Source organism: Myotis daubentonii, chromosome 13 (genome assembly GCF_963259705.1).
Source record: "Myotis daubentonii chromosome 13, mMyoDau2.1, whole genome shotgun sequence".
Taxonomy (NCBI): domain Eukaryota; kingdom Metazoa; phylum Chordata; class Mammalia; order Chiroptera; family Vespertilionidae; genus Myotis; species Myotis daubentonii.
Window position 1 is genome coordinate 22,553,275 of NC_081852.1, and position 15,553 is coordinate 22,568,827.

General features: G+C 56.5%; 1 protein-coding gene across 1 annotated transcript in view; it reads right to left on the bottom strand.

Moving 5' to 3' along the window:
- The window catches only part of COL13A1 (collagen type XIII alpha 1 chain), a 62,367-nt gene that overhangs the window by 20,014 nt on the left and 26,800 nt on the right, over positions 1-15,553 (bottom strand). Inside the window, exons 11-21 of the mRNA XM_059661974.1 lie at positions 15,500-15,526; positions 12,843-12,884; positions 11,874-11,960; positions 10,233-10,286; positions 9,107-9,151; positions 8,690-8,758; positions 5,909-5,971; positions 4,852-4,896; positions 4,327-4,479; positions 3,649-3,747; positions 2,370-2,414 (exon numbers count right to left, since the gene is read on the bottom strand). Coding sequence (XP_059517957.1) covers positions 2,370-2,414; positions 3,649-3,747; positions 4,327-4,479; positions 4,852-4,896; positions 5,909-5,971; positions 8,690-8,758; positions 9,107-9,151; positions 10,233-10,286; positions 11,874-11,960; positions 12,843-12,884; positions 15,500-15,526 — 729 coding nt within the window. The remainder of the gene's footprint in view (positions 1-2,369; positions 2,415-3,648; positions 3,748-4,326; positions 4,480-4,851; positions 4,897-5,908; positions 5,972-8,689; positions 8,759-9,106; positions 9,152-10,232; positions 10,287-11,873; positions 11,961-12,842; positions 12,885-15,499; positions 15,527-15,553) is intronic.

Below are 15,553 nucleotides of genomic sequence, written 5' to 3' on the forward strand. Positions count from 1 at the left end.
GCTGTTATGCTCTAAGTGGCCCCGCCTTCCGACATGGCCTGGGGTCTGGCTGGAGACTGCAAAGCCGAAGACGGAACTGCCTGGCACGCAGTCTCCAAAAAAAGGCTTAGAACATGTCACAAACTCATGGCAGCTCATCAGCCTTCACAATGTTATAAACAAACGAACTATTGCTGGCAAATGTCCTTGAAACATCTACCCTCCTTAGATTTTTTTTAAACTAGAAAATTTGGCGGCACTGAGTTCCCGTTCCCGCCTGTCAACAAATGCCTGGAGCTGAAGGGGAGCTTTCCCCTCCAGGTGGGCCATGAGGTCTTCCATCCGACCCAGGCCCCACTGCTCCCTCTTGTATTTAACCCAAACCTCGGTGTTTTTTGTTGCATACCTGGCCCTTGTAGGCATCTGAATTTGAGACCCTTGGCTTAGAGGAGCAGAGATTGGTTATCTGGAATTGGGGGAGGCTGAGATATTGCCTCAAGTCCCCCCAAATATGTAACAGAGACTGCTGGTCTCTGTTTCCCTTCAGGGCAGGTTGAAGTAGAAGAGATGTGGATGGGACAGTGCAGTTGGGGACCCCAGGGCAGTCTTCCTCCATAAAGGGGATGGTATTCGGTGCAGGTTCTGTCTCTGATGAAGATGGACACCCACTTGTCTACAGCAGCCACCCAAGAGGTGGAAGGAGACCTGCCTGCTCCTCTCTGAGCTGGTCACCCCACTTCGGCTTTCGGGCTCTCCTCACCTCCCCAGGGATGGAATCCCCTGGGTGTGACCATGGTGGAGACCCTCTGTCAGGCCACCATCGAGGAAGGCCCCACACTGGGCAGATGGAGACCCTGACATCGCTTGGACCTGTGGCCCTTACAGCTCGAGGATATACAATCTCCTTGCAGGGAGCTCAATCTTTGGAAACACTACTTAGAAAAAATTACTGCTTTTTCTTCTTCTTATAAATAAATAAGTCATGTATCCCGATTGTGGTAGTGGTCATACAAATCTATGCATGTATTAAAATTCACAGACGTGTATGCACACTTCCCCAAAAGTCGACTTACTATATAATAATTAAAATATAAAAAAATTTAAAGTAATGCAAACCCATTAAAGTATTTTATAAATTTAAAAAAAATTGAAAGGAGGTGAAGGAATGAATATCTGAGTACTGCTAATATTTTGCTTTATTTCCTTCCACTCTTTTGATGAATAAAATATATTTGAATATATGTGCATACTTATATATCAATATATATTTCATTTCACATATATACATATATATATACACACATATATGTATATATATGTATGTATAACTTGATTCTCTGCTCTTTTTCATTTAAGACAAAACCCGCTTTTCCATTTTTTGAGTGTTGCCCACAAGCCTCCGTTGCATGTCAACGTGCTATTCATTGAGTGCAGAGTTGCTACTGAGCCAGGGCTCGGAGCAGTGCTTGGCACAGGGACGCTCCCAACATGAGGACTATTATTACCATCAGCATTATTACCAGAAGGTATTTAATCACTTCCTTCTTGTTAGAAATGTAGGCTGTTTCCAATTTTTACTTTAAATGCGCCTGGAAGGAACACTTTGGGGGATAATGCCTTTCCTGAATTTCAGAGCATTTCTGTAGGAGCCTATCCATCTGCAAGTAAGCGACATACTATACAATCAGGTCTGTGTCACTAATGCAGACGGGGCTTGGTGACACTGAAGGTGACAGGAGCCAGGGGACTTCTTCAGGGACTGAGAAGGCGTGGCGGTCTCTCCCTTAGCTCCGTGGTGGTGTCTGGGGGCCCAGGTCTTCCCGCCAAGCACCCTCTCCCTTATGTGTCCTTGGCCTCTTGCTTTCCTGGCTCTTTCCCTCGATGCTAAAGATGTGAACCTGGCTTCTATCCTCTTATGCCGCTGTTCCCTCCTCTTCCCTTAATCACCACACCTCTCAGAGAATAATGCCTCCCTCTCTGGCAAGCCCTCCTCTGCAGCTTCTAGGCAAACTCCTACAGAGTCTTTGAAACTCGGCTCAATGACCCGTTTTGGGCATGCTCACCAGTCTCCCTGAGTTGGTGCCATTCTAGTACCCACTCCTGGGGACAGTTTGCTGCACAGGCTCAGCCCTGGGAATGAAATATGGTGGATGCCCAGTGAATGCCACTGAGGGACTTGATTAATGGGGAGACCGTGGAGCAGCTGGGGGCTCCATGGCTGGCCACTGCGGTGCTCGGTGAACGTTCCCCTCCTCGCCCCTTCCTGAGCAGGGCAGCTCTGAGTTTCATCCTAGGTCACGGAAATTCTGCCCACACTGGAGAGACCAGGTGTGATGAGGTTCCTGCCCATGAACCCCCGGGACACACAAGGCAGAGCAGGCACCACCTACCTCTACTCCTGGGTCACCCTTTTCCCCAGGTTCTCCTTTCTCCCCCTGTGGGCACAAAACACCATGGCGTGGATGCCAGCACTCAGGGGAGCCTGGGACAGACACACCCTCAAACCTGTGACAAACCAGACCGGAGGTAGACTAGGCCCAGGCGTTGGCAAGGAACACCTCAGAGGCTATGGGAGTGGTCAGCCTGAGGGACGGAGAGGGGGCAGGTGGCCAGTGACCCCTGCTTTTAAGAACCTGAGTTTTCAGCATGTGGGAGGAGAGGCTGGCATTCTCTATGGGTCCTGCAGGGCACAGGCCCTGGGGTGGACCCACAGAATATGGCATACGGCAAAGGCGATTATGTGACCAGCTTATGTTTATAGTTTACAAATGATAACCTATGACATATGTTAAGATTATTACACGTCACACACACACAGAGTTCTGTCCTGCCAGCACACGCGGAGAGACTCCTGCTGGCCTTGGCCATGAAGAAACAGGTTGCTATAATGTGAACTGCCTACTGTGGGGAGGGCCGTGCGGCAGCCTCCGGGAGCTGCGGGGCCGGTCCTGCTACAGCAGGAGCTGATGACGCCCGCAGCAGCGAGCCTGGGTGGGGCCCCAGCTCTAGATGAGAACGCAGCCGGCCGACACCCTGATGCAGCCTCGGGAGGCCCTGGGCAGAGGACCCAGCTGGGAGGGGCGTGGACTCCTGACCCACAGAAACCGTGACATCTTAAGTGTGTGTTGTTTTAAGCTGCTGAATTAGTGGTGGTTTTTAAAACGGCTACAGAAATGAATAAGGCTCCAGAGGCAGAGCGAGGGCCAATGGGGGGATGGTGATGAGGGAACTTGCACCCCAAATCTAGGAGCACTGCCTTCAGCGTGGAGATGCCCACCCAAGAAGGGGACGTGTTGGAGGCGATGAGCTGCCTCCTGTTGCAGCTGAGTAGGCGGCCGCAGGCCGTCCCAGGTGGGACTGGTTGGCCTCTGAGGTTCTTCCCACTCGTACGAGGAGGATTCTGAGTCTAAGGTCCTGGCACCTTTGCACTATGTTGGCTATGAAGACAGGCCGTCATGCTGTGGGCCTTGTTTATACTCAACTGCCCTCAGGAAATATCTGCTCATCAAGAGGACCCCCTCCCAGGCGGGGCCGGCTGGGGGTTAGTGCGGCCTCACTGCAGTGCCAGGCACCTGCTAGGCTGCCAACCACGCGAGGGGCACCCCTGCTCAGGTGCCCCTGTCCGCAGCTGCCGGCTGACCACCTGGATACCCAGCCCTCGGGCCTTACTGTAAATCCCGGGAGCCCGATGGGGCCAGGCAATCCTGTCGTTCCGGGTCTCCCTGGGCCACCTGGTTCTCCTTTCTCCCCAGTTGGGCCATCTAGACCCTAAGGACCAACAAAGATCTCTGTTAGTCAAGCGCAAGGTCGTCACGCTGAGCATCTGTGACCAAATGCGGCATGCACGCTGGCGCCTTCCTCCACGGGCCGGTGTCTAGGATGGTGACCATTCAGATGGGAGCCACTGATGCCAGAGAAGGCCCCCAGTCAAGGCAGTGGCCTGGCTGGAGTGGGCTATGACCCCGTTTTTGTACAAGCATTCTCCGTGGTGAGAGGGCTTCTGCATACTTTCCCAAGAGCCAGTGTTCTACCCATGACTTCCTCTCCTTCCCAGCATCCTAGCGAGGTTTGCAGGGAGGCATTCTTAGCCACTGCAGAGACAGGGACCGGGGCTGCCAGGCTCAGGGACTTTCAGGGGGACACAGACAGAAGATGACAGAACAGGACCCAGGTCTCTTGAGCGGGGACAGTGGCCTTGGTAAACCAGGGGAAACCAGGTGAGTCCCCTTCCCCCAGCTCCCAGGTTAGCAGCCCAGGCCGCAGGGCTGACGTCATGCTGGGACAGGGGGTTGGGGGTGTTGGGCGCATGCAGAAGGGGAAAGCTGTCCAGACCGGCCTGGCACTTACCGGTGAGCCTGCCTGCCCCGTCTCCCCTTTCTCGCCTTTCTCTCCCGGGCTCCCCGGATGTCCGTCTTCTCCCCTTATTCCTGCAGGCCCAGGCTTTCCTGGGGGGCCTTGGGGACCAGGAGGGCCCATGTCTCCTGGTTTGCCTCGAGGTCCCTTTAGGAAATATCAACACGACTCATTAGATACACGAGTGGAGGACACAGGAGAGAGAACGTGAAGGAATGAGTGGCCTACAGGACTGGCTCTTCTGTCCTTGGCTGGACCAGGCAGAGAGCTTGTCCGACTCCCTGTGGGAACCCGAGGGGCCTCCGCCCCCAGCCCCAGCCCAGCCCAGCCCAGTGTGGCCTGCTGGCTTCTCCGAGGCCACAGCGTGGGGCTCAGCAGGACATGTGCAGGCCGGGCCTCCCGTCCCCTCCTCTCTCCCTTCCCCACAAGGTCCACCTTGGGCTTCCTGCGGAGCCCCTGCCCATCACCCCCAGGGCCAGGACCAGCTTCAGAGGTTTGTCTGGGGGTGTCTGGTCTCACCTTTTCTCCATCGTGGCCTGGAGGGCCTGGCAGTCCAATCTCCCCCTGGGGCAGAACAACTACAGGTTACTCTCCAGGCAGAGGAGGGTGACAGCTGCCACCGAGCGGCCCTTCCTGTGCCAGGAGTCCTCAGGAGGCACGGACACGCATGGTCTCCGTTCCAGGGTGAGGTCCCCAACACCGAGCGTGTGCTCGGCCCCCCGTTAGTGAGGAGTGGAGCCAGGACCGGAGTCTCAGCACCCTGGCTCCGAAGTCCTCGTTTAGCCCCAAATCACGCTGCCACCGAGGGCCCTGGACACTCACTCCAGGGCTCCATGGGAGGGGCGCCTGCCTCTGTGTTCCCTGCAAACCCGGCCCCTCTGTCCCCGCGCCCCACAGGGCACTCCTCTCACTTTCACACCAACCCATGGCCCTTCTCTAGCTCAGAGAGGGTGATGAGGGGGCGTGGCCTCTGTCTTGGAGCCCAGGTGACAGCCAGCTGCACCACCAAGGCAAAATGCTGTAGGCGCTATGAGAGAAGCGAGGAAAGGACAGTGAATTCTGCCCGATAGATCAGGGGGGGCTTCAAGGAGGAGGTGAGCTTTGGAAGGTAGGGAAGACGGGAAGGGGTTTCAGGGTAGGGGGCCTCATGAGCAGAGGGCAGAGGGGCAAACGTGCAAGGCCTTCTGAGAAAAAACACAGGGGCTGGGGCAGAGTATGAAAGGGAGCCAAGGCAGGCAGTGAGGATGGGTGAGATTGGGGATGAGTTCAAGGCCCTTTCCCTGGTGGCAGGTTGGGGTCAGTGCTGTGGGTGTGGCTGGGGCAGGGTCTGTGGGGCAGGCTCCGCCACATCAGAGGGGTTACAGGTGCCCAAGACAGGCAGCCAGGGAAGAGCGGCAGAGCCCAGGGTGGGAGGAGTGACGGCAGCTGGGGTGTGGGTGAGCCTTGGTGCATTGGGAGGAATTACAGGCCAGAGCGAGGTGGTGCTCTGGGAAGATGAGAGGGTCACGGGATGAGGGGTGGCCACGGGGTCCCACGCTCAGAGTCACATGCTCTGTAGGGTCAAGACAAGCGTTACCTTCTGGCCTGGGATCCCTGGAGCTCCAGGTGGGCCGATCTGCCCGGGAAGACCAGGGGGCCCCTAGGAAAGAAAACAAAGACTCAGGAAGGATGTTCTGAGGAGCAGGAGTGGCCTGTCACCAGAGGGGGATAGATACAGGCTGGCGCAGAGAGAGCAGGCATTTTCACACCTTCTATCAGTGGCAGGAACACTGTTTTTGCAAAGGAGACAATATGGGGACTTCACAATGTACAGGCGATAGGCACGGAGTGTGTCTGGTTAGAGGAGGTGGTGGGATGCAGAGCCGTGACCAGCAGCCTCTGTCCTCCTGCCTCTGAGGCACCGCTGCGGCTCCTGCGCTCCCAGAAGACACATCTGACCTCCCGGACAGTGACTTAACAATGTGTCCAGGAAACAACCAAACGTCAGCCACAGGGGAAGGTCTGGAACATCGATGCGATGGAGCAGTGAGGGAAGAACAAGGACTGCACCCACCATGCCAGGGTGAGGCCCCGACACGCGGCGCTGAGCAAACGCAGCCGGATGCAGACAGCGACACACGCGTGCTCCCACCCCTAGGAAGCTCAGGGAAGACACAGCTAATCCGTGGCGACAGAAGCCGAGTGGTGGCGCCGGGCTGGGGCAGGTGTGGGACTGACCCCCAGGCCCATCCATGGAGGAATTCTCAGGAGTGGCTGGGGTGGTGGATACATGTGTACGGACATGTTGGTCAAAACTCAGCAAACTCTACACCTAGAAGGGGTACATTTTATTGTTTGTAAATGATACAAGGCTGTTTTTAAAAGAAAAAAAAAAAAACACCCACGTGTTTCCAGGAAAGTTTTGCTTCCAACAGCTATTTTGAATAATCCATTCTAATGTTTCCCAATGAAGCTCATGGATTCCAGAATCCTGTGGTTAACACCAGTTTCTGGGACTGGGGCGTCCTGTGCTTGGCGCTTGGTTCTGGGTCCGTGTCGTCCCTAAGCGTGTCTGTGGCACATGGCCACTACAGTATTGGGTGAAACAACACGCCAGGAGTGTGAGAACTTGGAGCCCTCCCCGTCCCCTCCACCTGGTGGTGGAGTTTGAACTACAAGTGTTCACTGCAGGCGGCCACTGGTAGGCGTGTGTGCAAAACCCAGGCTTGGGATGCACTGGCTTTCCAGGTGCAGGTAATAAAATTGATTTGTAGGAAATGCAGAGGGTCGTTACTCATGTTTCAAGGTTATGCACTTTATCAACTGAAGGTGGAGAAAAAGGAGAAACACAAAAGCATCCTCCTCTATACCCCTGTTTCCTTGACAGAGCTGCAACGGGAACCCAGCATTTATACTGTGACAAGTATACTCTGCCTGGTAGATCAGGGGAGGCTTCAAGGAGGAGGCGCACAGCTGAATCAGCGAAGAGCCACTCCAGCAGGCAGCCATGATCCAGGCTGGGGACAGCTCCTGAGACCCCCTGTTCAGACTTACATCACCCTCTGCCCCAGCCCTGCAAGGCCAACCCTAACCCCAAAAAGCCCAGCCTGCCTTGGTGAGGCAAGACCTCCAGGCCTTGCTTCCAGCCTGCCCTTCCCATGGCCCTGGCATTGGTGCCCAGGGAAAGTGAAGGAAGAGGAAGACTGATGGTCAGGGTCAGCATCAGGTTCTCCTAAGAGACCACCACCATGCAATCAGGTGAAGGGCAAGTCAAGAGCCATCTGTCGGGTCTCCTCGGCCCAGTCACGGACCGTGGGAGCTGGGCCACTCTAAGGAGTGGGCTCCGTGCCTCCCAGCTCCACGCACCCGCACCCCTCTCCCAGAGGTTTGTGATCACTGGGCAGGGAGCACCCCACATCTCACTGAATGCTGCGCTGAGGCTGTCCTATGACTACGACAAGCCCTCAAATAGCCTGCGACCTTTGCTTCACTTTGCCAACGAGGGAGGAAGCAACATCCCTTATGCTCTCTGGCCGCTGACTGGGAGCCTCCCTTGCATCTCCCTCTTGTCCCAGCACCTAGATTTCAAGGTTCCGCTGCACCGCCCTTCAGACAAACAGACAGCCTAGCAAACTATAGAATCACTAAAAAAATAATTAGACAGAAATTGTTGGCATTATAAAAGGATGATACAGCTCGTAAATGGAGTCACGTCGTTAGAACGTTTCATTTAAAGGAGCGGCTCTCCACCTGAGGCCGTTTTGCCCCGAGGGGGCATTTGGCAGTGACACATTTTGGTTGTCATAACGGGTGGGGTGCTGCTGGCATCGTGTGGGTGGAGACCAGGCGTATGCTGAACACCCTGTGACCCACAGGACCCACCCCCCACAGCTCCGAGCAAAGAGGACCGGCCCCAGCTGTGGACAGTGCTGGGGCTGACGAGCTCTGCTTTCAGGCGCGGTGTCATAGGAACTTGAAATATGATAAAATTGACGCAAAAGGCAGACGTGTTCCAGGAAGACATGTGAAAGGGGAGTGTGTGCTCTGAAGAAATGGGGCCCCCAAACCCTGGATGGGCCAACACCCTGCAGGGTGCCAGGATGCTCCAGGAATGGCTCTCAGCTACCCAGAGCCAGGAGAACGGGCCAGATGGGCCCAGGTGGGGAGCCAGGCCACCTGGATGCCAAATGAGCGGGCCATTTGCCCAGAGGCTGCGCAGTGGGACCCAAACTGCAGGCCAAAGGAGGGGAACAAGGGAGCCTGGCTCAGTGGCCTGGCCTCAGGGGCATCCTTCCAGGTGTGCAGCTCCCTTCTCAGGCCTCCTTGCAGCAGGAGGCCAGCACCTCCCCATCTCTAGCCCCAGGCCAGCCCCACGCACCTGGAGCGCCTCGTTGATGCTGGAGTTGCACTCCACCGCCTCTCCTTTCCCTGGCTCTCCCTTGGAGCCCTGCAAGACAAACATGACCTCAGCCGCCGGGCCAGCAGGGAACTGACCACAGCTGCCACCCGCTGTCTGTCCACTTGACCGTGGACAGCACTGGCTGTGCCTGGCTGCACACAGGTGGGTCCAGGGCAGCAAGAGGGGAGCCTATCGGAGACCCGAGCGCTCTCAGAGGGTGCCTGGGAGCTGGACTCAGTGAGCGCCTAACTAGATCAACCTGGAGAAGACTGAGCCCAGTCCTGGCTGCAACGCCAGACCTCTTATCGGGGACCATCAAGCTCTTCTCCTCGCCCCTCAAGACCCCAGGGGCCAGCCACTTCACTCTGTGACCCCAGGGAGGTGAGATGCACGTACCTTGGGGCCAGCTGGTCCCTGTTCTCCAGGCGCTCCAGGGTCCCCCTATATTGCACGACAAAACTGGGGTGAAATGGGGATAAAGCTGGGTACAGAGAACCTGATGCCTCCAGGTGGGCCACGCGCTAGGGCCACGGGGTGGCCAGGAGGTTCACCCTAGCTCAGCCACGAGGACGCAGAGCTCCCTGTGCCTGAAAGTGCAGGCTCCCCTCTACCTGGAGGCACCCCCCTCCTTCCCAGCTTGCGCTGAGAGGTCTTCTTTCTGTCCTGCGTTAGCTGTTAGTGACTCCACCTGTGTCCGTCTGCCACCTCCCACCCCCTCAGCCAGCACCTCCTTGGGCGCAGAGATGAGCCCTCTGGTTCTCCTCATTTCCATTCTGCTCAGGAAGCAAGGGCTCTGAAACCTTTTGCCAATTAATTGTTTGGGTCAGTATTTGCCATGAAGAGCCCATGCAGTACTTTTAGGGGCCCCTCTGTTTGTGAAAGATCCAAACTGCAGGAACACGGGAGGGGTGGGGAACGGAAGGTATTAGGAGCCCCCAGCCTCCCTGAGCGGGGGACGTGAGGGGACTTTTTCCTGTTGGAAACAGGACAGAAGGGTGGGGAATAAATGAAACAGTGCTATATATTGTGAGAACAAACCATACTTCAGTTGTTCTGGGATAATGTTAACATTGAGGACAATTAAAAAAAATAAGATAGAAAGTGAAAATAAAGGAAAAATAAACCCTTTAATGTAACAACTCTTGAGGACACTGGAGGTGGAGCCCATAGAGCGTCCAGCCACTGCCACCTCTAGGTCACCTGCCCTCCGCCTCCCGCCTCAGCACACAGCACCCACCCGCCCCTGCATGGGGAGCAGCTGGCGGGAAGCGGGAGTCCCCTGTACCAGTGCTTAAAAGCTAACAGAGCAGGGGCTCTGGGCCACTCCCAGCCCCCACGTCTGGCCCCTGGGCCAGCCTTTGCATGACTGCTGCCTCGGGGGACAGACAGCATCAGTCCCAGTCGGTCAGCCTGTGCCCGGGGGTCCAGCCGCAGGGGTGGCCACACTGCTCATCTCTGAGCTGGGGCTTGAACTCCCAAGCTGACCCTCATCCTGCAGCTTTCAGATCTGGGGCCTCCGTACCTTGTCCCCCTGCTTTCCGGGGGGGCCGGCCTGGCCATGGACACCAGCTTCTCCCTGGGGAAGGAGAGAGATGGGGTGAGGGCCTGCAGGGCACCTTGGACAGCCGCTCAACGGGGCAAGATGGTCCTGCTGTTAATGTCCTGGCTACTGTGTCTTTGGGCCTCCATGTCTTTCTCTGCTGGATTCTGCAAACTCGCCCCATTCCACCTATCTGACTCCTACCCACGCTTGGGCCCAGCCCGGGCCTTGCCTCCTCCTGGCAGCCCTTCTTTCTACTCCCTTCCTCCTCTGAGGTCTGTACTCACCACTGGCTGGTGTCCACCCCTTGCCACCCACCCTCCCCCCCAGCCAGGCCATCCTCAGTTCTCAATTGACATGCATGTGCTCAGTTCTGTCTTGGCCCCAAATGTGGATGCCAGCAGCCCTTGGTGGGTCATTTTGGAGCCTGAAACACTTGCAAAGGCACAGCTCACCCTGCCTGGGATGGGGTGGTGGTGAGGGGGGGTGAAGACCCTGGGCCTGTGTGTATGTGGGGGGACACAAGGGGAGTGCTGGAGGCCTAGGACAGGAGGGGACGGGGAAATGGGAAGAGGCCCATCCCAAACACGTCACTTATTAAACATGTGCCTGGACTTGGAAAGAGGACGAGATTTCAGGAACAGTCTTCTAGCTTCCCCTTTCTTTTGTCCCAGGGCGTGAGGACAATAGTGACCAGGTTTCTCCGACCCTAAATGAAGGCCCCAAATGTGCCAGCTATTCATGCCCTGTGGGGTCAGAGGGACAAACTCCAAAACGGGGTGTCTGGGAACCTGGTGGCAGGGCCACCTCTGGCAAAGCTGGTGCTCATGTCAGGGAGGCTCTGTCCCCTGTCCTCTGTCCTCTGTCCCCTAGGGCATGGGCACGGGGAAGGGGAAGGCACGTCTGCCTGTGCGGTTCCTCGTGCTCCCTGCGCTGTATTCCTGCGAATTGTGGCTCTGTCTGTCCTGCCAGATTGCAGGCCAACCCTGGGAGATTCTCTGCAGCCGGCTGCCCATGCAGGGTCCACCTTAGCAGCCCTTGATAAATGCCAGTCAACGGGGGGTGAATGCGTGTGCTGCTGCCAATCACGTAATTAATCTTTTCCTTATGAGCTAAGAAAGGGACCCCCTCACCTCCCCATGCTGCTAAAATAAACCAAGGAAGCATCTGCTTTGAGAAGCCCGAGTCTTACCCCTGCAGTTTCCACAAAGAGCAAGGAAAGGGTGGGCAGCCAGCTGTCTCCCGGCCACCATCCTGCTCCCCGAAATGCACCAGCACAGGCGGGGCTCAGCAGCTCGCTGGCCTGAGGCCTATTCAGAGCCCAGCGGAGGGGCCTTTCTGGCTGTCCTAAGGCCCTGCAGTCGCCAGCCCCTGACTCAGTTACATCATAGCCATTTGAGGCAACGGGACCCACCCTCTGTCCTGGGTGACATCTCTCCTGGATGCCAAACAGCTTCTGCTTGGAAATAGGAGCTCAGGCCAAACGACCTTTCCAGAATCCACGGGAAAACCACACACACTAGGGAAGGCAAGGTGCCCAGGACACAGAGGCCCCAAGAACTGGCTGAGGGAAAGGCCTCAGGCAAACATCTTCCGTGAGCACGATCCCAGGGGAAGACTCACCTTTGGCCCTGGGGGCCCGGGGAGCCCTGGGGGGCCGGACTCCCCTCTGCCTCCTCCAATGGAGTTGCCAGAATCGCCTTTCTCTCCCTGGGGGTGGAAAGGAAGACTTATTAGTTCTTCCCTCACAGTTCAGGCTCAATTTGGTAGGAGGTGGGGGTGGGCATTAGGGGGCTGTGGGCTCCAGGGGCCTTCAGAAGCCTGGCCTAGTCTGATCCAGCCGCAGGTTCTGAGGAGAGAATAGAGCTGGCTGTTGAAGGGGAACAGGCCGAAACAAGAGACCTGTCAGAACCTGGGTCTGGAACAGTGTTTCTCAAAGGGTGTTCCATGGGCCCAGTAGGCGTGGCTCAGTGGTCACAGTTCGATTCCGGTCAGGCCACATGCCAGGCTGCCGGCTCGATCCCCAGTGGGGGGCATGCAGGAGGCAGCTGATCAATGATTCTTTCTCATCATGGATGTTTCTACCTTTCTCTCCCTCTCCCTTCCTCTCTGAAATCAATTAAAAAAAATACATATTTTAAAGGGTGTTCCATGGAACACTTCTTCAGGGGGTTGAAAATATTTGAAATGTGAAAAAAAGGGGTCTGGTGGCCAAACAACGCTAGGGAAGGCGGAATGAAATGAAGCCTTGAGAGCTCCTTCATGCAGCGTGCTCCGAGCTCTGACAGGCGACAGTGCCTGTCACTGTTTAAGGGGCCCCTTACCCAGCTCTCCCACACTTACCTGACCTCTAGTCTTTTCTCAAGTGCACTATCTTATGGAGCTCATGTACCACTGAACACATTTCAGAGCTGCTGCAAAGACGTCTGACCAGGTCATAGCCATTGAATTCTTTGAATCTGGGCATTGTTTGGCCAATCAGGGCCTCCCATGTGGTACCTCTTTACCCCCCTCCCCTGGGAGGGAATGTGGGCGGGGATGGACATCAGACCTCTACACGCAGCTCACCATGCAGAGCTCCTCAATACCCACCTTCTGCCCCAGGAGGCCAAGGCCCGCGGCGCCCTTCTCACCCTGCGGAGAAATGCAGACAATGTGGGTTAGAAGCCGATCCTCCAGCATGGGGGTGAGGCCTCACCCCGCCAGCGCCAGGCCTTGGCTTTCCTCTCTCCCACCTCCCTGCCCCTCCTGCGCTGTTTTCTGAAGGCCTCCACTTCCTGAAGGGCCCCCAAGTGGCCCAACTCCTTCTTAAGACCACTTCACACTGGGGACAGCCTGCATCAGTGCTCCCCTCTCCCCAGGTGGGCTGGGCCCTCATCACTCGTGCGAGAGGGGAGCCAAGAGCGCGTAGGCCCTTTTCGGGGGACGAGCAGCGTGGAGCCAGGCATTTGGGTTGCTCTTCCTTTTAACCACCGTGCTCTTTCCATGTCCATGTTCATCAGGACCAGCCACTAGAGGCCCCTGGTCTCCAGGCAGAGCCTTCTGACCGCCTCCTCCTGCCTCTAAAGACAAGACCAGCCCGGCCGGCATGGCTCCGTGGATGAGCATCGACCTATGAACCAGGAGGTCACGGTTCGATTCCCAGTCAGGGCACATGCCACGGTTGCAGGCTCGATCCCTAGTGTGGGGCGTACAGGAGGCAGCCGATCAATGATTCTCATCATTGATGTTTCTCTCCTTCTCCTTTCCTGTCTGAAATCAATTAAAAAATATTAAAAAATAAAAAAAGACAAGACCATCTAACAAGGACATCTCTTTGGAGGAATATTTTGAGAAGCTTGCCTCCTGTTACGGATTGAATTGTGCCTCCTCCTCCCCATTGTATGTTGAAGTATGAACCCCCAGTAGCTCAGAATCTGACCTTATTTGGAAGTGGGACAGTGGAGGTGTAATTACACGGAGGTGTAACTAGCTACGTTATGAGGTCATGCTGGAGTGGGGTGGGCCCCTAATCCAATATGACTGGTGTCCTTATAAGAAGGGGAAACTTGGACAGACATGCACACGGGCGAACCCAAGTGAGAGTGAAGGCAGAAGCGGGGTCTATGAGCCGAGGACCATCGAGGATGCCAGCAAACCTGGAAACCAGGAGACGGGCCTGGGCTAGATGCTCCCTCACAGCCGCAGAAGGAGCGCCCTGCTGACACCTGCACCTCAGACCACTGGCCCACATGTCTGTGGGTTGAGCGACAGTGTTTGTGGTCCTTTGTGGGGCGCCCTCGCTAAGGAACACCCTCGTAGCCAGCTCCTTCCTGAAGAACTCTCCCCCTGACCTGGACCACAGAGCCCGCCTCAGTGCAGAGAGGGAGGCTGTGCCTGTGAGCAGCCGCCCTGTGTCGGCGGCAGAGCTGGTCTCACAGGCAGGTCTCCTGAGGCTCCACCTCCGACCCAGTGTCTCACACCAGGAGCCCCCAGAGCACCACCAGGTCAGCTCCCCTCTCCGCAGCCTGAGGCTGGCTGTCACGTGTGTGGTTACATAAACTGAGGGTCCTGGGTCATAATTTGCTCCGACGTCGCACTGACTGGTCCAGCTGGATCCACACAAGAAGCCACACCAAGTCACTGGGGGTCATCCCCTTGTTACCTGTCCTTAGGGAAGAGCTGAGTGGCACAGGGCCTGGAGCTGGCCAAGGAAGGGAAGGAGGCTGGGCGAGTGCCCACGTGACAGGAGGACAGCAAGTCTTGGGAGCCCAGCAGGCCCGACTCTGCCTGGGCTGTGCCTTGGCGGGCATGCCCTGAAACAGCCGGGAAGGGATGCAGTGCCGTCTGCGGGGGCCCTAGGGGTGGGGACGGAGCGAGGAAGGGCCTCCCTTCTGCTGGGTTCTCTCGGGTAACCCATGGCTTTCAAGGAGGGAGGGTTGCTCTCGAGTGGAATTTCTGCAGCTTTGCAGGCTGTTGCCGCACTGCCCTCCTCCTGGGGGTACATGCACCCATAGCACGCGGCAGGCAGCACCCCAGCCACGGGAGGGAGAGGTGGGCAGGGGGTGGGGGACCAGCACTCTCAAAGGCACAATATCCTACCCTCTGCCCCCTCTTTCCCGGCAAACCTGGGGGCCCCGGCTTCCCTGCTGCTCCTGGGTCTCCCTTTGGGGTAAGAAGAGAAAGTCATCCTAAGAGGATGGAGGTGGGGGTCATGAGGGGGATAATGGACAGCGATCATGGACCGGTGTTTCTAGAACCCTAGTCCCATAAGATGCTCCTCTGAAAAAAAGGAGGCCCTGGTCAAAAAAGTTTGACATTCTTCACAAGATATTACCTTTTCAAAGCTCTCCAATGCACATTTAGCATGTTAAAGGCTCTGAAAAGGCCTGCACGAAAGAAACCCGTGCAATATTTTTAATTCCCTTTTTCCCAAACATACTTGACCATGGGAACTTTTTTCATGTTACATCCCTTAATGAACTAGATGAGAGAGACAGCCCCCAGGTGCAGGGGACAGCTGCTCCTGGCTGCTGGAGCAGGTGTGCAGGCAAACCGGCCGAGCTGTCCAGCCAGAATCCAGGAGCAGGGAGGCACTTGCTGTGCAACCCTGACAAGCAGGCCCCACCCTGGCAGGTTGTCCTCTGCTCATTCAGGTCCCCAGCCCCAGGCCCACCTCAGGGGGTCAGGAGTGAGAAACAACAGCAGCCCCTCCCACCTCCCCTGACACCTGATGCTCCTTGCAGCCCAGACATTCCCTGTGTCAGTACCTTGGCTCCTGGGGTTCCCGGTTCTCCCTGTGTAGGAAAAAAAAAGATTCAGGT